The following is a 20,796-nucleotide window of genomic DNA, read 5'->3' on the forward strand; positions in this document are numbered from 1 at the left end:
CATGGTAAATCCTTGGAAACACAGTGACTAGCAGGCCTCTAATAATGTATATTTGACAGCTGCTCCAATATCAACCCAGGCTGAATGTACAGGTTGAACAGAGAAGACCCGGACTCAGAGAAGGTCCGAGTTCTCTCATGTATTGTTTGTTTATTTATGTTAAGGCGCCATGAATCATCTTCCAATGAAGGAAACCTTTTTATTTATTTATTTTTTTTACCTCTCGTATTCTTGACATCCACACCTCATCGGACTCTTCCACCTCCAGAAGACGGGTGTCGTTTGCTGTCAGCACAGACAGCATTGCAGGGGATTTGGGGCTTGGGCATTGCCACTTAGGCAAAGCAAGAATAGCCAGAGTTGGAGTGATAAAACTAAAAGTCCCACCTTGGAGAATTGGTAATCTGCATGCAAGCATGAGGAAAAGAAAGCAGATTTTCTTGTTACTCAAAACGCTTTTACATTGTTTCTCATCTTCCCATTTGCCTACACAATTGCCCAGCAATGGTCAAGCGGCTTTGACAAATAATCTAACCCAACAGAGGCAACTAAGGGTTCGGTGTCGTAACTGGGTTTACCTGGAATTGAACCTTCAACCCTATAGCTGCAAGGCAACTGCTGCTACAATGGAGCGCTATATTTTTGCACCTATCTTAGTTAAAGTTGATAAATAAACTGTCTTTTAGGGGATTTAAATTCCATATACTGCAATAATTCTGTGCGTGCTTCTGTAAATCTCTAAGTTGTTTGTTCTGCATAAACTATACAAAGCATACAGACATTTGAAATATGTAAGGAAAAGAAAGGATTAGTTAGCATATCATTCAACGTTGAAGAGTGTTCTTGGATCCAGTGTTCGACTTGTTAGCTTTTGCCAAAAATGTAGGTGGAGAACTTAAATAAAAAGCTTTAACTGTTTGTTCACGCTGGCGGGTATAGCAGTGAAGAAAGATGTGCATGTGAAGCCCTTCGCAGTCCTCAATAGCAGCACTTGTTCCCAAACAGACAATAAACTAATAAAAGTAAAGCTGAAAGATCACTCCTTTCATTTCACAGAGATTACTGTAATGAATTGCGTTCTTAAATTTAATATCTGCATAATAAAGGAGGGAATCCAAATTAAATCACAGAAATCCAACAAAGAATCCATTTGATAACTTTGGGAAACGTAGGTGTGACAGTCTAGCTGCAGGCTGACACACAGGATGATGAAAGCAGCACAGAGACGCACTGTTTGATAATCCTACATAAATTGAAATTTAAATACTTCCTCTTTTGCAACAGGGTCAGCCCCTCTGTACAAAGGCAAAACAGTTCAATAAACAAGAGAAACAGTGATCATTCAGGAACATTCTTGCAATTTGCAACTGCTGCTCAGGTTATTAATGAAGAACTGCAAACACAAACACCCACTCATGCAGACACTGATTAATGTCGCCTTAGAAGTTAGATGTGTAAACTTCTTAGTGAGTTTACACTTCGATTACCATGCGGAAATTCCTGTGTCAGTGAGTCTCTTTGTGTATGTTTGTAGGGAAGCTTTGTGAGGCCCGGTCCTATTCTGGTTCAGTGGCACTGAGAGGCAGTGACTCAGGGTGAGTCAGTGTTACCTGGTTCCAACAGCCGTTTGCAGCAGCGTGCATAATCCTGACACAAAGAAGATGGTGGAGATGAGCTGGCTTTTAGCCCCATTGTTGTCCTGTATGCAAAGAGGCTCGGCGAGGATCAGCGGGACAGCAATGATGCCCCCAAATGCAAGGATGTAGTGCTGTAGACACGGTACAAGGAGAGGATGAATGAGAAATACTGAGAAGTATATGTTTCAAAGTTGTAACACTAAAAAGTGTATTATCTTCTAAATCTCTTAAAAAGTTTTTTTATTAAAATGCATCCACCATATCTCTGTTTTTGGAAAACCTTTTAATTGCATCTAATGCACATGATGACCCTACGAAGAGCCCACCACTCACTCTGTGATAGAGTCTATCTAGCCACAAAGTATGAATTGTTTGATTGCCATGATTGCTCTGGTGCAGTTCTCCCTAAGTCCCAACTATGCCGTCCTTTTCTGCCGTCCCAACCTGCGTCCTTTTCTAAGACTGTTTCTGCATAGCTGCAGCAAGCAGTTCATTAGAATTTCACCTATCACTTGTGGGCGGGACTATTGTCACGTAGTAAGCCCTCCTCTACTTCCCATTATCAATTTGTTCACACTCTCTCCAGCTAGCTTACATCCCTTCACAAACCAAACCTAACATTACCAGTGAGCAATATTGGAGTTATCCAGCCGTACAGTTTTGATCCAGACACCAGGTCGGACGAGGAAAACAAAGACGGACTTGGATCTATTTGTCTACTAGTAGATGCATTAGAATGGAGCAGAGCAGGAAGCTTGTAACCCGCTCATTGAATTATTTTTAAGTCACAACTACAAGGTTTTTTTCACACTGCACTTTCATCTGCTTCTGATTCACTGACATTTTTTGAGCTTATTTTGAGCTTATATTCCTAATAAATGTCCTCCATTGGGGCTGCACGATATAAGGAAAACTCGCGATATGCGACATCAGTGATCAATGTTGCGATGACGATAACTTGCGGTATATGAACAAATAGCAAAACAACCAAAAACATAATTTCCATTTCATTGCAACAATTTAAAAATGATACTTCAAATGACCCTCGTCTAGATAAAGGGGAACATCCATCTATCCGGTGAGTCAACAACGTCAAGGGGTCAATCCAATTGGTCAAATGCATAAATTGATTTATTTGATTGGTTAAATACTTCAAACTGCCATAAGATTGTTTTAGCACATTTATTTTAACCATTTATTGCAATTTTCGCCGTCTTTTGCGGTATGCGTATTGCACAGCTTGATGTCACGATGACGATAAATCTGCGATATATTGTGCAGGCCTACCCTCCATCATCAGAAAAAGGCCACAAGAACTCCCTTAAAAACACCAAAAAACACTTTCATCAGAGCGGGTCTGTAAATGTGTTCCACAGTGCTGATGTTTTTAGGAGAAAGCAGTGAGCTCTGTGTCTCAGAGGAAGAATTTGCTCTGAGATTTGGATACGTGTTTGAATTCACAAAAGACTCATTATGAAGACTGTAATAAAACTGCAGCCGATGCCTATGACACGTAGCACCATGGCTTGGATTAGGTTTTGACCACCAGCTAAGACTGCCGAGGGGGATTGGTCAAATAAGGAGAGGAATTCTCACAGTGGCAGATGTGTGTCAACTACTATCCCAATATGGGAGTGATACTCAAGTTCACTTTAAAAACCTTACAGAAAAAAAGGTGCTTCAATGTTTCTGGTTCAATGAATAAAAGCTAAAACAAGATGTTGTTCAAGAGCAAAAGCTTCTACGAGAGGTTAGCGTGGAGTCTGTAGAGAGGAGATGTTTATCCCATTGATTAAAATGCTGTTTTCCAAAGCATATTTTCACACAAAAGAATGTATTTTGCTTTATTTTGCATTTATAATGCCTTCTCCTGGACATATATCTGTCACTTGTTAACTCATAACCGCTTTTACCAAAGACACCTTAAGGTCTTTCACAGATATATATATGCACAGGTATTTTTTACTGGCAAGGTCACTCATTGCTTTAGAATATAGCACTCATTAATCAGCTTTTTCTGTAAGTGTTGGCACTCATCTCTACACAAATTCTCACAGCTAACTGAATCAGGAGTCACGCTCTCTACTTCATTTTCCGTGTCTCCGGTTCAAACAAGAGCGCTTTAGGCCGCAGAAAGCTAACAGTATCTCTATTTTAATAGCCGATTCATAGCCAACACCTCAGTCTTTAAGGCCATGTCTGAGCTTCTTTGTAACCAGTTTCAGTGCATCCTTTGAAAGTCATCCTTCTTTAATTCAGATATAAATCTTAAAATTCTGGTCCTCTGAAACCATTATACAAGCACAGACCTACATGTTGTCCCATCGTTTTTCCTGCATTTAGTCCCTATACATCCCTTTAAGAACCACTCTGAATAAATATCATGTTTTTGGTGTTTTTAACATGTTCTTGCAGCATTTTTCTCATTATGAAGGACATACAAAAAGAAATATAGGCTTAAAATTGCATTTCTGAGTATTTCTTCATACAAATCATTGTGAATCAGGAGCAGACGAAAAAATGCCATGAGACAAAGCTTGTAGTTGTGAAGTAGCTACAATTGGCAGGCCACAAGCTCCCTGCTCCGCTCCATTCTGATGCATCCACTGTCAGACAAATAGACCCACGTCTTTGTTTTCCTCATCTGAGCAAGAATCTGGATCTAAACTGTACTGCTGGATGGCCGTAGTATTGGTCAGAATTTTTTTTTTTTTTTTCTTGTTCTGTCCAACAGCTGAGCAAACAGATTAGAGCTGAAGGCTTTTTGTGTTGGACAGGTTTTACTATCACAAAAAGAGGTTATATAGCTTCGAGAAACCAGAGTGTAGATTTGTATAAACCCCTTTTTGTCGTATTTTTTTATTTTATTTAATTGTTACATTTAGTGTGTGTGGGGAGGGAGAGGGGAAGAATGTGAGGGGGGGGGTGGAAGAGAGTAAAAGGAAGAAAGGTGAAAAGGTGGAGGATACAAGCACTGGTTTGATTAAGTTATTATTTTAAGCTGTAACAATTATACCAGATCAAAGACAAATATTACATCAAAGGTGAAAATCTGACACTAAGATGAGCGAAAAAAATCTGTCCATCAATACACTGTAGGTAAGGAGGAGGGATGAAGCAGACAGGGAGCAGTGTGGCAGTGTGCACGTGCATGTGGGGGTGGAGATACATGCATGCTGCCGACGTGAACCGTGTGTTCATAAAGGGAGCCAGATCCTACCCAGCCAGACCAGGAGAGGGGAGGAGAGCCCCCAGGCCAGGAGCCCCCCCAGCATCCCAACCCAGGCAGCCCGGGGGGGGGGGAGAGGAGGGGACCGCCCACCCCAACAGCCAGGCACAGAGAAGGCCCCCCTACAGGGGCCCCCCCAATGCCCAGAGGCATAAGCAAACCCAGTGTCCGGCCCCCAGGCCACAGGACAGGAGCGCTTAGCCGTACCAGGCGGCAGCCATGGGGGCCACTGGGCACCGGACACCGAGACAAGGGCCAAGGACGAAGCCAGGGCCCCCAGAACCCATGAGCCGCCCACCACCTGATCGGCGCCCCGTCTCCGCAAGCCAGCCCAGGCACGCGACCCGAGCAACCCAGGGATCGCCACGCACCCACAGCCACCCCCCATAACCTTACGACCCTACACACTACATCCCCCCCCACCATTATATCTGAGCCCCCCTCCCCAACCCTCTCAGTGCCCTCCCCTCTCTGTGATGGGGAGGGAAAGCCCCAGAGGGTCCCAGCGAGCCAGCCCCCAGGTCCGTCCCACCCATGCACTCACGCACACATACTCACAATCATCTGGTTATCCTCCCCACCCCCCGCCACCACGCAGTAAACCCCCCCCCCCCCCCCCCCCCAGCCGGCCGACCCCCAGCGCCGTATGCCCGACCATTCCCGCAGCCGACAGGATACCCATAAGCCCGGCCGCCCTGAAAGGACCAGGCGGGTGAAGACCGGCCTCCCCCCCCTGACCCCACCCATGTATGGAGGTGTGGGAGTGCTGTGTGTGTGCTGCAGGTAAAATAGGAGGTCTCCAGTGTGGGGGGCCCCACCGCTGCCAAGCCGCAGAGCCCCCCACTCCGGGGTCCCTCTGTGAGTGGTGTGTATTTGCTGTGTGTGTGCTGCTAGCATGCAGTGTGTGTGTCTACAGAGAGAGTTAAAATTGTGGGGGGGGCCAGTGAAAGGTGAGCACGGATGTTTCACCGTGCCCCCCTCCCCCAGACCCTCTCCACAAGGCCCTAGATGAATCAGAGTGTCTAATATGCAAGTAAAAAGCGGGGTGGAGGGCGGGTGCCAACGCGAACCCAGAGAGGGGCATCCCCAGTGAGCCCCGCCAGCATACTCCTCCCATCTAGTTCCCAAAGCCCTATGTGCCTGTGTGCAATATTTGTTTGGGTGAGAGCGGGGAGGAGCAGACGGATGGGCAACACCGGGTGGAGAACGCTCCCCCCAGCCGGCCACGGTAGGCGCCCCCCCTCCCAGGGCGGCCAGGCAGCCAGGAAGCGGCAAGCCATCCGCAGTTGGAGGCCAGAGCCTCGTAGCGCCGAGAGACAGCCAGCAAGGAAGGGTCCCGGTGCCATAACGGAGGGGCAGGGGGTCCAGCCCCACCATTCATACCCTGGCCTCCCCAAGGACTAGCACACCGCCCCCCCCAGCCCCCCCCCCACCCAAATTTTTTTTTAAATAATAATAATAAAATAAATAATAATAATAATAATAAAATAGGAGCCGGTTTAGCTCGTGCTGGTTTGCGGCGCCTTCCGTCCGTGAAACCAGGGTTTGACTCCGGGCTGCTCCCTGTTCCCTTCTCTACTTCTGTGCCGGTCCCAAGCCCGGTTGCTTTGAGAAGGTTGCGTCAGGAAGGGCATCCGGCGTAAAACATTGCCAAGTTTACCATGCGACTCGTTCGCTGTGGCGGCCCCTGATGGGAAGAGCCGAAAGAGAAACAACAATAATAATAAAATAAACCCACCCAAGTGAACCCCTTAACCCCTGCTGTGAATGCGGCGTCGACCCCCGGGGGGCCAGGCCACATGCCAACTACCGGCCACGGGCGAAAACACCGGCCATGGGCAGACTACCCCAGGCCCCAGAACCCCAAGCCCCCCAACCCCCGCCACGGCGACCAGCCACCCAGCACGGCACCCGGCCGCCGTGCCCGGCACTACCTACCCTGCGCCCAGCAGGCACTCGCCCAGGAACCCTTGCCAAGTTGCTGGCAGAGTGCGCGCCCCCACCACCACCCAACCCAGGCAACCAGAGCCCCGAGCCGGGAGAACGGCAGGCCAGGCAGAATTTTTGTTGCACCGCCAATACTACGTTGGGGTTATGAGGGGATGTAAGCTAGTGAGAGAGATGGATGACAGGAAGGAATGGTGGGTTTATACACCAACGCCCACATTTCTAATAAAGTCCTGCCTCACTGCAGGAATTATCTCCTATAAAACATGCCAGGTTTTCAGATTTAGGCTTAAAACGGCATAATCACAATTAAAAGACCACTGGGAACACTTTGAAAATAGATCAAAAGATGATCAAAGTGGGACTTCAAATTAGAATGCTGAAGACTATACTCCATTAGAATTCTACTGCTCTACTGATATCAGGTCATGCCGGGTCCAGCCTAAGTATGAAATCCATGGGACTCACCATAAAGAGTTTTAAAGTTCTGTAACATTTTTAATAGTACTGGTGATCAAGCTTTGAAGGAAAACAATAGCTGTCTTGTAATGTCTGTAGACACATTGCCGTTTGAGGACCAACACATTGAAGTTTGTGTGATGTTATACAATAAGTGATCAGTCTGCGGTCAGTGTTCAGACAGGCTGGAGCCTCACTCACATCAACTAATGTGACTGCTTTGGAAAATGTTATTTTCTGATTGCTTGAAAAGGTCATATCAGACAGAATCTGCCGTGTCAAACCCCACAAACAAAAATAAAAGGTGTCATGTTTTTAACACCATTTTTAAACAAGTTTGGTTTTTAAAAGGTTTTTGAGTTTTTTCAAATCCAGCTCAAGTATTTTTACATATATGTTTTCAGATCGAACAAGCAATGGTTTCTTTAATTAACTTTTAAAGGAAGCAAACTTTACCTTCAAGTGGTTTGTTTATTAAAAATAGAAAAGTTTTTTTACAGTGTAATAAAGCACATTTAGAAGATAGTCTCCTGCAGCTTTGCGCTTAATTTACTGTTCGATGACAGCTGGATTCCCATCAACAGCTATAGCAGATTTCGCCATGCTAGACGTTTGCTGGTTGCACCAACACGCACTCAGCGGGAAGCTTAGTGTGTGTTGGTCCAACCATCTATCTTCTAAATGTGCTTTTATTGTTGTGATCATTATTAAGGGCCTGCTCGTTCATATTTTTTTAAATCCGTGCGGTCAGTGCTTTTTTCTTCGCTGGAGGACCCGAAAGACGGGTTAGCATTAGGCTAATATGTGCTTTAAACATTAGCCGTGGAGGTACTTAAAACTCCTTGTGGGCAATGAGCATCTTGGATGTAAATATGTGGGAATTACATCATCCTTTTTTTTTCTGGACACCACTGGAAACACAAATTCATATGATGGTTTCTCAGTTCGTAGCAACATTTCCACCTTCGGCGATCTGGAGCTTCGGGTCGCGGTGCTTAGCACTCCGCTATGCGAAGGCAGCTGCCAGTCCGAAGAAAAAAAGCTTGTCGCAGTGCGTCCGCATTAGGCGTAAATACTGCTACGTAGTCCTGAGAAGCTGCATAATCATCAGGAGTTCACAACCATCACAAAGCCCTCTCCTCTGCCGCTAACACAAAGCTCCACTGCTCCTAGCATGTGTCTGTTAGCCGCCGGACACACAGAGAACGCACTGACGTCATCGCCCCGCCTCCCCACTGGAAATGCTTATTCGAATTGAATAATGTGACAATGTTCGCAGGGTGGATGTTAAAATGAAAATGCAATCCCCTCTTTGCATTTTCATTTTAATTATGACACAAAATAAGCGGTTTTTAAGTAGAAAATGAAAAAGCATTTTGAAGTATTGATTTTTCATTTTAATTTTGAGTTATTTGATGCAGTTAGATTTTAAAAATGAAAAAGGATTTCTGATAATCCATTTTAATTGTCAAATTAGACATTTCTAAATGAATTTTGCTACATATTTATCAGAGAACTTTTTGAAAATGAAATGTCAAATACAATTTTCTTTATCATTTTAATTAAGTGACAGAATAATCAATGTTGAAGAAGAAAAGGAAAAGGCATTTTGGCTGATTGCTTTTTAATTTTAATTTTGAGTCAAAAAATGCATCTTCATTTTGAAAATGAAAAAAGCATTTCTGGTTTTGACTTTTATTTTTAATTATGCTACAGAATCGCTTCCTTAGATTCCTACTGAAATTTTATGAACCACATTATTAAACACTTCAGGGACCCGCTTTTAGGCACTTTATTTTAATCTTCCTTCAATCTATGCAAACAATAGGTAAAGAACGTATGTGAAATGAATGAACAGCCTGTTAGAAAATACATTTATTCCCGAAATATTTGGACAAAAAATCTTGTGGTTTCAAACAACCTTGTGATTTCTTCTTTAGTTTCATAATCTGTTTGTTATTTCCAGCAGAAGAACCAATTTAGCCCTGTTTTATTATGCTTTCTTGCCAACACTAAACTACAGATAAGTGGCCATTTGACAAGTACTCCTTAGCTGTATATTAAACATCAAATCAAAATGTCAAACTATTTAGCTGGTAACCATTTTTTACGGAAGAAAAAACACACATTTTTTTTGTAAAAGATGCACCTAATCATTTCTTATGAAACTGCTCTGTTTGTCTTATTTCAGAACTCATTTGCACAGAGCTCTGTGTTCTATCATATGAATCATTTGTGGCCATGAATTAATATTTTGGTGGAACCAATTTGCAGCTTTTGACCAGAATTAGTATTCTGTGGCCACAAAATAACAACTTCTTAACATTTTGTTGGCACAAATGAGCATTTTGTGTGCACAAAGAAGCCAAATAAGAATTTTGTTCACACAAATTAGTAGTAGAAATTAACGATACTAAAATACTACTTTGTGTGCACAAAATACTAATTATTTTCCACAAATAATTAATTTGAGGGAACAAATTTTTTTATGTCATGTCCACGGCTCTGTACATTTGACCTTAAATATATTAAATTAAATATTTAGAAAATGACTTTTCCAAGTGCATCTTTAACGACCTCCAAAATTCTAATTCCTCACCTGGAAGCCAAGCAGGATGCAGAGGTACCAAGGTGGTCTGTCATTGAGAGAGTAAACCAAATCTACACCTCTGTCCACAGGATCTTCCAAGACATTCTCAGTCTGTGGTTCCATGTCGACTGTCAGTTGAGGTTGTTCATCACCGTCCTACAAAAAGATAATGAAAAGACTTTAAATCATGGAGCTGCCGTTGCCATTTGCTCAAGACAGATCAAACGAGCCTAGAGATACACTGTTATGTGATTTGTTCATTCACTTTTCTCCAGCTGCAGTGCAACTCAAAACCCCAAACTGCACAACAAGACACACTATTTAATCCAACCAAATGCAAAAATTGTCCCAATTTGACGTCCATCCAAGGTTGAATTGAGGCCTTTACATTTACCCAACGCTAGCATCTGTCTTTATTAAACCCTGCCTTCCACTGTCCTTCTGGCTAGGGCAGGATTTTGTGCAGTCATGGTAAATGCCTTGATAGCATTCATTGCATTGGATTTTTTTAACCTCTTGGTAAGTTTTATTGACACTTTCTATCATCCTCTGGCCCATGCAGTGGAGGGGGCTTGATGTCTCATATTACAGTAAAACAGGTACACAGTATGTGTTGATGTGCGGATTGATACTTTCTTAAAACAACTTCACTGTTCATGATTTTTCCTAAAGCTAAATGTATTTCTGACTGAAATTGTTGCTGGCTTTTATAAAATGCTTTGCTCATGGAAGCACAGTCGATGTAAAAATCGTTCCTGGTGTCATTCTTCCTTCATGGTCTGACTCCTCTGAAGGCATATTAGTGTCTGAAGGCATTGAGGACCGTCCAGAACGCTAGAGAAAAGCACTTCTGTGGTCTCCACACTGCAGTCTGGAGAAACAGTTTGTTGATTTGTAATGGATCCCAGGCTCCTCATGTGATATTTAACCCCGTAAAGCCCACTACATCAAACAATTGACAGAAAATACATCTTTTTTAGAGTGAAAAAATGTTTGCAATATGGTAAATGGCATCTACATTATGGCACTTTCCCACCTACTTAGAAGGCCCAAAGTGCTTTACAATAGAAATGTGAATATCAGTTATAATGGAAATGATTATTTAGGATTAAAAGTTATTTCCTGGCTAATCGTGATCCCTTTAATGCCATCATACACTGGAATTGTTTTCTCTGTCTATCTTTTTAAATGATCGATAGTTCTTAGGCTGGGACGTGGGCAAAGTCAGTTTTGCGACCCACAAGTCTCAGTGCAGTGATGTTATGTGATTCCTCTACCATGGAGTTTTCCAACACAGTTCAATCTGTGCCCTGGGTGGGTCTCTTCACATTTTATTGCTCTGCCACTGCAATGGCTTAGAGGAGAAAACCTGTTTATTTTCTTGGCATGTTATTTTAATAGCAACTGATGTTTTCGCTTTATGGCAGCGCTTGCTGCCTCAGTTATGGAAAGACATTTCTTTTGGGTTTTTCCTGCTGTTTTATACTGCACTGTTCTGGTTTCCATAATCATCTTCCTCTTGTATAGGTTTGACTTTGATCCTTTTTTCCACAAACTGCCTTCATCTAGGTACTCATCTTGAAAACATGGATAAGTATAGCTGCTGTAGTCCATCAGCTTATTAGTTTTTGTGGCATCCTAAATGTAGATTTTCTATAAGACACTTTTTTTCTTCTCATGGTGTCACATCACAGTGAATACTGCAGTTGTTGTATTTTTTTTTAAATCTTTGTTGGTCTAGTTGAAAAAGAAAATATCTTTCTTTATCAATCAAATTCACAGTAGATGGATAGATGGATTTGGAGGTTTTTTGTTTGAGTGTTTGAATTCTTGGAACTAGAGTTACAAATTCAAGTCAAATCTTATTTTATTAAATTTTGAACCCGTAACTTTTATAAAATCTAGAAAAACTTACCAAAAATGAAGCAGTTGCAGTAATAGGCCAAAATAAAATGAAAAGTTTTAAAGAACAAGAATGTGAGAAATGTTTTTCATAATGAGTTTATGGTTGAGTTTAAAAGAATAATATCCTTATTAAATATATAATATATCAACAAATATCAATCTTTTGTATAATTTGAACATCTAAAGAGCTTGAACTAAAACCATAAATATTCGCTATACATATATATCAACATATTTTTGTTTTTCCTTACTAATTATGTCACAAGTCATGAAGAAGGTCTGAGTGGTGACAGGTTTTTGAGTTAGAATAGGAGGCACAGTTTTTAGTTCTCTGTTTCTGTCTCAGTCTTTTAAAAGAGGCACAGGCACCTGAGAAAGGCAACCCATGCTTTATGCAAGGCCCAAGCATGCTTACTTTGCAGACCACATGAGCTTTTGCCTCCATCTAGTGACTCTAAATAAAAGTCAAATGTTCTAGTCAACCCACTAAATGCTTCTAATCCCAAGACATTTATTATTGTTTGTTTCAAAACAATACAGTAGAGCTCTTGGGATGTAATAATTATAGTTGAAAACATTTGGACCTTATTTGTTTTATCAGTTCTTGACAGATAAATTCATGATTTGGTGGCAAAGTTACCCACTAACCTGTAAGTACTGTAAATAAATAAGAAGAAAGAAGAGAAATATGAGTGGTTGAGGCAGTAAAAACATTGAACGTGTCATTTTTCACTATGCAAAATCCCTTCTGTCTTGTGGCCACACGGCAATGTGCATGCATGAGGAGAAAAAGGAAAAAAAACCTGCATTTACTGATATGCCACGAGTTTTAACCACTTGAATGTCATCCATCCATCTTCAGAACCCTTTGAATCCCTTTTGGGGTCACATGGATGCTGGAGTCTACACAGCAACTGTTGGGCATACGTGGGGTACACCCAGAACCGGTCACCAGTCTGTTGCAGGGCCACACAATCGCACACTTGCATGTAAAACTAGGGACAACAAAGCCCTCAATTACCCTGTGATTACATGAAATCTTTCCACCTTTATCCACCTTTGTCATGGTAGGGAGAACACGTCAATGTAAGGGGGGGTCATCTAAGATAGCACAAGGGTTTTAATTATGAGGTGAGATTGCTGACCACTATGACACCAGGCAGCTGTACTTGACTGTTGTTTTTCCCAATAATCATCTGTATTTACATTTTTTCTGCATTCATTACTAGCTGACATCATGCTCTCTTTTTCTCAGTAAACCTGATGTTATAGCTTCTGTCATTTAGCTGAAAATGTCTTGGTCTCTGCAGAACCAAAGCAAGGACAGATCATGTCAGTCATCTCCATACTACACTCTTGTGGCCCCATTCACAGCGAGGCTGTCTGCTCGTATAGCCTACTTGTTGGGACAGGTGTGACAGCCAAACTATGGTGGATGTAGAACATGGAAATCTCATTCAGCACAGAATCACAACAAGCAGGCTTGTTTGCTCAACGTTTATGAATGTCTTAACCTCCTAGTTTACAGAGGTTTTACAAAGTCAATGAAACGATGCACTTTAGAAATCTAATCTGGGTATTTGCTGTAGACATTTGAGGAATGTGTCCTTTCTGTACATGTGAGGGTTTTCCTTTTACCAAGTTTACTGAACCAGAACACTCTACTGTGTTTGTAATGTCACCATTATAGGCTCTTAATAGTCAAAGAAATATTTCTCTGTCTTTATTTATTTAACCCTTTAGCCAATGAGTGCCCCCCCCCCCAGCTTTACAAACAGGAAGTAGCTGCTGGTTCCAAAAAGCCAAAATCCCATATACTTCTATAGAAAAATAAACAGCTGTTACTCAGTCATTCTATTGGTCAGAATAAACAGTCTTGCTCTGAAAAATTTTTTTCAACATGTTCTTCAATTTTTTGTGATATTTATGCCGTAGTGTAAGTTATGAACTGGCCAGTTAGATGCCTTAATAAAGGTAGGTGGTCTCACATCAAACATTTTAAGTGTTTGAGTCTGCTGTGCTAGTATTCACTGGAAAGTGTGTGATCTTCTAACAAGCTCACTCCTGATTGGAGAGAGTGGTTGCCATAGAAATGTTGACTCAGACCGACTCGGACCAATCACTGCTTACTAATTATTTCTGCTCCCAGTAAGGCGACTGCCCTATCGCAAAAGTTTCTTTTGACAAAACTGACTTTATTTCATTGAAACCAGAAGTAAGTTATTTTCTATAGGTGACATCACACTTGCTCGCTCCAGTTCTCATATGTACACTCAATGCCCTTAACACCATGCAGTGTTGACATTTAACTCGTCAACCATTGATACAATTAATGTATTCCCAGCAGATTCTGAAGCAGAAATAAGCTCCCATGCGCTGATGTCCAAAAGCGCTGATTTGATGATATGCAATCATCATAAAGCATCCATTTCTGGTCTCAGAGAAAACTGGTTAATCATTATTGATGTAATGCATATCTGTAAAAAACAGTTTTGTCTGTAATTTATGTTGATCGCAACAACGGTTGGCATTTAAAAATGAAAATCCTAATTTTTTGGAAAATAAATCTTTTCAACATTTTGTGATCTGTTCAAGATACAGCTGAAGCTTCACATATTTATTTTTTCAGATTTGAAGAATGCAAAACTGAATTTACTGAAACAAACACATAAAAAGCTGCACAATACCACGACGACCTGCAAAGTCTGACAAATCTCCCAAAATGCTTTGTGTATTCTACAAAGACATGTAACCCCCCCAAGCTCCATGTCAGTTTCAGTAGAAGGTCATGTCCTTATGTCACTGACTATAACCATGACAGGAAAAATGATTGTTCAGGTTGTCAGTGGAACATTATATGCACAAGTCTAGTCACATGAGAACTGCTGCTGCAGTTTATTTAAGACAATGATTTACTAACAAAAAGAGCCAAATTTAATGCAAAAGCAAATAGGTTATTGCAAGATGTATATTTAGGATTTGCAGTTGATTAACTAAGAGTCATAGGGTAATGAATAACAGCTGCAGACAGCACTATTTGAATGGGAATTTATTGTGTAACAACGCATTGCACAAGTTGATCACAATGGGGAGTCAATGCGGAGGAAACCGGAAAGCTGCTTCTGTAGCAAAGGAAAGTGAATGCAGATTCTAAAGATGATCTGACCTATATAATGCATGTGGGAAAAAGAGGTATAATATACACTGATGATGGCATTTAGGCCTGTGCCACAGAAATCAGCATGGTTAAGGTTCCCAAAGTCAAGTGCGCAATGGGTAGTTGACTTTAACTGCAGTGGTGCTTGTCATTGTTGTGCTAGTTTGTAGCTGCCTTTGACACATGAAAATAGTGCAAAACTGTGGTCACAGCCTTATTTCATATTGGATAAATCACACTTTATATGCAAAGTTAATCTATTTGTGTCATTTCCTGTAAATGAGAACTGGAGAGAGTTACCCCTTCCCCTTGGTATTCAAAATAGGAAGTATACCAGCTGGTTCCAAGAAACCAAAATCCCATAGACTTCTATTCATAAATAAACAGCTGTTACTTGGTCATTTGTCAGACTAAACATTCTTGCTCTGATACCTTTTTTAATTAAACACGTTCTTGATAATCCTCATTTATTCTTATTTTTTCTGTAGTCCAAATTTTTCCAAGTAACAAACTGACTAATCAGATGCCTCAATAACAGTAGGTGGTCTAGCGTCCAACATTCAAAATGTCTGATTGACAGATTCCCCTGAGCCCGCTTTCAGTGGTAGAGGTGTGGACTTTCAACAAGCTCACTCCTGACTGGCGAGAGTGGTTGCCATAGAAATGTTGACCCAGACCAACTCGAACCAATAACGACAAGATGGTGACTGAATTGACTTCATTTGTGGGAACTGGAAGTAAACCATTTCTATGGGTGACGTCACACTCACTCACTCCAGTTCTCAGATACAGTCAGTGATTTGTATCCTTATCTCCCATTTTTTGCAGGTTTTGCTAGAAACACTGACATTGCAAATGTATCAAAAGAAAATGCACAAACTGGATTGCGGGCATAAATTTGCTTGTTTAAGAGGTGCAATCGTGTTAGTATTCAAGTGTCTTTCCATGTCGGGCTGAGAGGGGAGAATCTTGTCTAATCCAGCCTCTGCTGGCATCTGTTGAACACAAAGCAATTGATGTTCGGAAGTCTTCAATAAACTGGTGAAGCGTCCATGGTGTGCCCCACCTTTACCAGAAAGTAGCTGGGATGGGCTCTAGAACCCCATGACCCTGACAAGGAAGTTCAGAAAATGAATGGATGGTATTTTAAAAGTGACAACAGGAAATGATGATTAAAGAAAGAGTTTTAAAAAATACTATCATCTCAGAAGTGTTCTAAAACAACAAATAATATTACAGTTTCAGTTTTCTTCTGCATAAAAAGTGACTGACTTTTGACATTTCCACCTCTAGACAAACGTTTATTACAAAAACCACCGGCTTCAATTACATTTATGGTAAAATAGGACTTACGTAATAAGTATGCTGCTGACGGTTGGAAGCAAAAAGCACCAGAAAATGTAACCTGGCAGGATTCCTATTTCATTTAAATGTCAATTCAGCTTCTGGTTTACAGTTTAGACCCTTTTCTCTTGATACTTGATACTCTTAATGAACTGGAACAACCTGACTTCCTTCTAACCGAAAAACAAAGGCTCTGTTCTGTGTACAGGAAAAGGGCAAAAAAGTGGTTTAAAGCTTGCAGAAAAACAGATGATACATATGTGTTTTTTATATATTTGATTATTAAAAGACTTGTTTTTCTCACCTATTTGATAATAAATAAAAACGATTAAAATTACAGATTAAGGAAAACATAAAGACATGGAGGGGAAATTTAAACTTAAGTGACTGTTTTCAGGAAAGACCAAGGTAGAAAACAAGGAAAATAAACGATAGAAGAAACAGAAACACAAATGTAAAAAGGCAACAAGAATACAGACAAATAAGCAAACCCAAACTCTATTTAAAAAATTTAAAAATAAAACATTTTCTGAAAATTTCTTTCCTTACAATTTCCATTTGTGACCACCAGACACAAACTAAAGGGACCAAAATATCCACGTTTTTCCACGCTGAGAAACTAAAAAGATATTTTGTAAAGTGCTTATTCTCACAGTTTTACTGTCATATAACATGCAGTGAGGCCTAGCAGATTCCAATAAAAATGAAATGTGTCCGCCCTCCCAAGTCAATCCTGCTAAGACAAGGCTCACTCAGCCCCAGTACTGCTGACACATACTTACTAAGCAAAATTAAGATTATGTAAAAAAGGCAAAACTGTCTTAAAAATAATATTGACTGTATATTTTTAAGCTTATGGGGATTACTGTTTTAGTACAAACAGTATTAGTTATGATAAAGAAGTAAAAGCACAAGTCAAAACTGTGAAAAATTAAGCAACACATTTTAAAACAAATCTTTCTAAAACTGTAAAAGAAAAAAAAAATGTCACTATGAGCCTAGCAGGATTGTGGGTAATGGATGCTTAAAACAAATTCTTCCACCTGAACACAACTTTGTTTTCTGTTCCCATTTTTTTTGTTCTTGAGTTCATTTAAGACAACACAAAAAGACAACATCAACCCTGGATTCAACATGTGTGCACACCATGCAGTCTGCTCTTTTTACCCTTCACACACACATAAGCACACACACACTTTAATAGATTTACCCTGACAACACGGATTTTGTTACAGGGGTTTCTAGACCAGCTTAGACTGTTTAGGGGGATAAACTTTTCATAAGAGAAAGAAGTAATTTACCAATTGTGTCAACAAATTTGAAGTCTTACTAGAATTTAGACTCCATTCATGTCACACATTCTATCAGCCTGAACTACTGATAGTTGCATTTTGAATGTTAAGTCTCCTAATTTGCAGATAAAGCCTGGAGCGATTTCCTTCTTTCATCTACATGTAAGATGAACTGTTGCCACTAAGCATGAAACCATGCAACAAGTTGGGTTTCATAAAACACGTGCCCACTTGGGTCACTTCACATTCCACAGTGGCTTAGATTCAGCTCTTTTTGCTGTTGAATAACAAACTCCTAACATTTTTTTTTTGTTTTGACAAACTGCAATGAAAAAAATCACCAAACTGTTTGACCACCGTCAAGTCAGTGAGGGAAAGCAGGAGGAACACTTTACTTACCCCGAACGGTGGGTTCAGCCCCAGCTCTATCTTCTCTGCTGTGAGATGCATTGTGGTGAGTGAAGGAAGGTGGTGTACAGTTGTCAGTTCCTCACACACACAGAGTCACAGTGGGACTCTTACTGACTTCAGATGTAAGAGGGACTCTGTGAGCAGCAGACTCACGTCACCAGCGATCGTGCTATCATAGCCAAAGGAGAGTGGCTCAGTAATCTCCTTTGCTGCTCTCAGACATTTCTGCTGCGCTCGTACGCAAAGCTTTAGTTACTCTGACTTGCGGTCATGTGTCTGTTTATGTGTGACGGTGGAGTTACAAGGATAAGAAGCACGTTTGTCACATGAAGATGTCCTGCTCATCTGCTCTCTTTATCGGCTTGAAAGGCGAAAGTCGCATGGAAAAGGTGACGCTTTCAGACGCCACAACTCTGTAACCTTCTGAAGGCTGCAGACCACAGTATCACTTGCCTCAGCACCATACAAGACTGTTAAATTACTTGAGTGTTGTCAACATATTTGTTACTTATTGGAGTAACAAATGGATCATTGTGTGTCACTGACCCACTTTGATCAACATTAACCATTACTTTCTTGAGAACTAAAGCCCTTTGGTCGTGCTACATGCTAAAAAACATTCATGTCTTTATTTAAAAGTTAAAATTTAAAAAAGTTATTTAAAAGAGTTAAAATAACAATATTTTGACTTTTGTTTAACCGGAAATCTTTATTTCCCCTTTTCCTGTAGCAAATTTTTCTCAATTTCTTTTCAATCTTCAGCTGTTTACATTTAATGGTGAATATAAAGCGCCTTGGGCCTTTGAGGAAGGTAGAACAGCGCTATACCAGTATCCATAAATAAATAACTAAACAAAAAATGTAAATACGTAATTTAAAAAAATAAATAGATGTTTCATGCAAATCAAAGCATTATGTAATGATACATTTATGCAACCTGTTAAATGCTTACATCAGTGAATCTTCTTTTTCTTTGCCTTTCAGCTGCTCTATTTAGGGGTAGTTGGTTTTGTGAAAAGAAAACTCAGAGAAGAAGGAAAAACTTTATATATAAATTGAGGTTATACATAAAAAGTTTTCAATTTATGTAAAAATCCATCAAAAATCCTAAATTTCTAACCTAATTTGAATTTAATTGAATTTTCCCCTTTTTACTTTTAAGTAAAATTTCCCTAACCTCCAAATTGGATTTTCTACATGTATATTTTGGACACCATCTCAGAAAGAATATAAATTGTTTAGAAAATTCAGATTAGACACATTTGGTCCATTTGGACCCTGGTCCAGGACCAGGAACCGCTCTCTGACCCATCTCTGGAGGTGGTCTTGGTTCGCTTCAGTTCGCTCTGAGATTCCTCAGTCTGAATACAATCCGTCCTCGGAGCGGAAACAACTGGACAAAAACAGCCACCATGGTCGGTGGTCACATGATCTAAACACAGTCAGAATGAACCAACAAATGAGCTGCAGACAAATGTAAAGCAACAGGAAACATGAAAAAGGGTCTAACTGTTTATATTTTAGATTTATTTTAACACAGCTCAAAATGCTTATTACATGCTTTTCTGTGTCTATTGTTATGCGGCACGCCATGCTGTGATGTCATCCTAAATACTACTTTGTCGATCCTCAACAGAATTCTCTTAGAACAATGCCACAACACCAAAACAATGAGAAACAGCAACCCATTGAAAAGTGGTCGGATGAATTCAGACTCATCAAAACAATGTTTAATGTGATCCACATTGCTTTTCACTGTTTTCTCAACTGTTTTCTCAACTCTATTGGCCACCTACTCACTTTAAGCTGACTCACTTTATACCTGTCACTGACCAAACTGTCCAAGAGACCATCACCCGTCTGAACTCGTCTACATGCTGCCTTGATGTGTTACCCACTAGATTTCTAAAGTCTGTCTTGAACAGTGTGTTGCCATCAATTACTCAAATATTTAACATGTCTCTTCAATCTGGAATATTTCCCGAGGCCTTAAAAACTGTGGTCATTAAACCTCTCCTGAAGAAGAGCGGTCTTGATCCCAATGTACTGAATAATTACAGACCTATCTCTAATCTGCCATTTTTAGGAAAAGTCCTTGAAAAAGTTGACAACCAACAGCTCACTGATTTTCTCTTATTAAACAATTCATTTGATGTTTTCCAGTCAGGTTTTAGACCCCATCATAGCACAGAAACTGCTCTTATCAAGGTAACCAACGACATCCGCCTGAACACTGATGATGGCAAAGTCTCTGTCTTAATCCTGCTAGACCTGAGCGCTGCCTTTGATACTGTTGATCATGGGATCCTTTTGCACAGACTCCAAGACTGGGTTGGCATCTCTGGATCTGCCCTAAGTTGGCTCAAGTCTTATCTAGAAGACAGGAAATATTTTGTTGAGATTGGGAGTTGTGTCTCAGACTACATGGCCTTGACTTGTGGTGTGCCCCAGGGATCGATCCTGGGACCCCTTCTTTTCAACCTCTACATGCTGCCACTAGGGCAGTTAATAGCTAATAGTTAATAACATATCTTATCACAACTATGCAGATGATACTCAGATCTATGTGTTACTGACAACAGGTGAATATGGGCCGGTGGATTCACTCAGCCACTGCCTCCAACAGATCAGTGCGTGGATGCAGAACAACTTTCTCCAGCTAAACTCAAACAAGACCGAAGTTATTGTTTTTGGCGCACAGAAACAAAGAGAAAGTGTCAGCAGCTACCTTCATTCTCTGTCTCTCAAACCCTCAAATCAAGTCAGAAATCTAGGGGTAATCATGGACTCTGACCTAAACTTTAACAGCCATATCAAGTCAGTAA

General features: G+C 40.7%; 1 protein-coding gene across 1 annotated transcript in view; it reads right to left on the reverse strand.

Annotated features, from left to right (window-relative positions):
- Positions 1-18,403, reverse strand: part of LOC101175057 (solute carrier family 23 member 2-like) — a 65,340-nt gene extending 46,937 nt beyond the window's left edge. The window contains exons 1-4 of the mRNA XM_004086272.4: positions 17,960-18,403; positions 9,872-10,018; positions 1,611-1,768; positions 221-404 (exon numbers count right to left, since the gene is read on the reverse strand). Of these exons, the coding sequence (XP_004086320.2) occupies positions 221-404; positions 1,611-1,768; positions 9,872-10,018; positions 17,960-18,010 (540 nt within the window). The 5' untranslated portion in view covers positions 18,011-18,403. The remainder of the gene's footprint in view (positions 1-220; positions 405-1,610; positions 1,769-9,871; positions 10,019-17,959) is intronic.
- Positions 18,404-20,796: the final 2,393 nt, after the last annotated feature.

The sequence above is a fragment of the Oryzias latipes genome, chromosome 6 (assembly GCF_002234675.1).
Source record: "Oryzias latipes chromosome 6, ASM223467v1".
In the NCBI taxonomy this organism is placed as follows: domain Eukaryota; kingdom Metazoa; phylum Chordata; class Actinopteri; order Beloniformes; family Adrianichthyidae; genus Oryzias; species Oryzias latipes.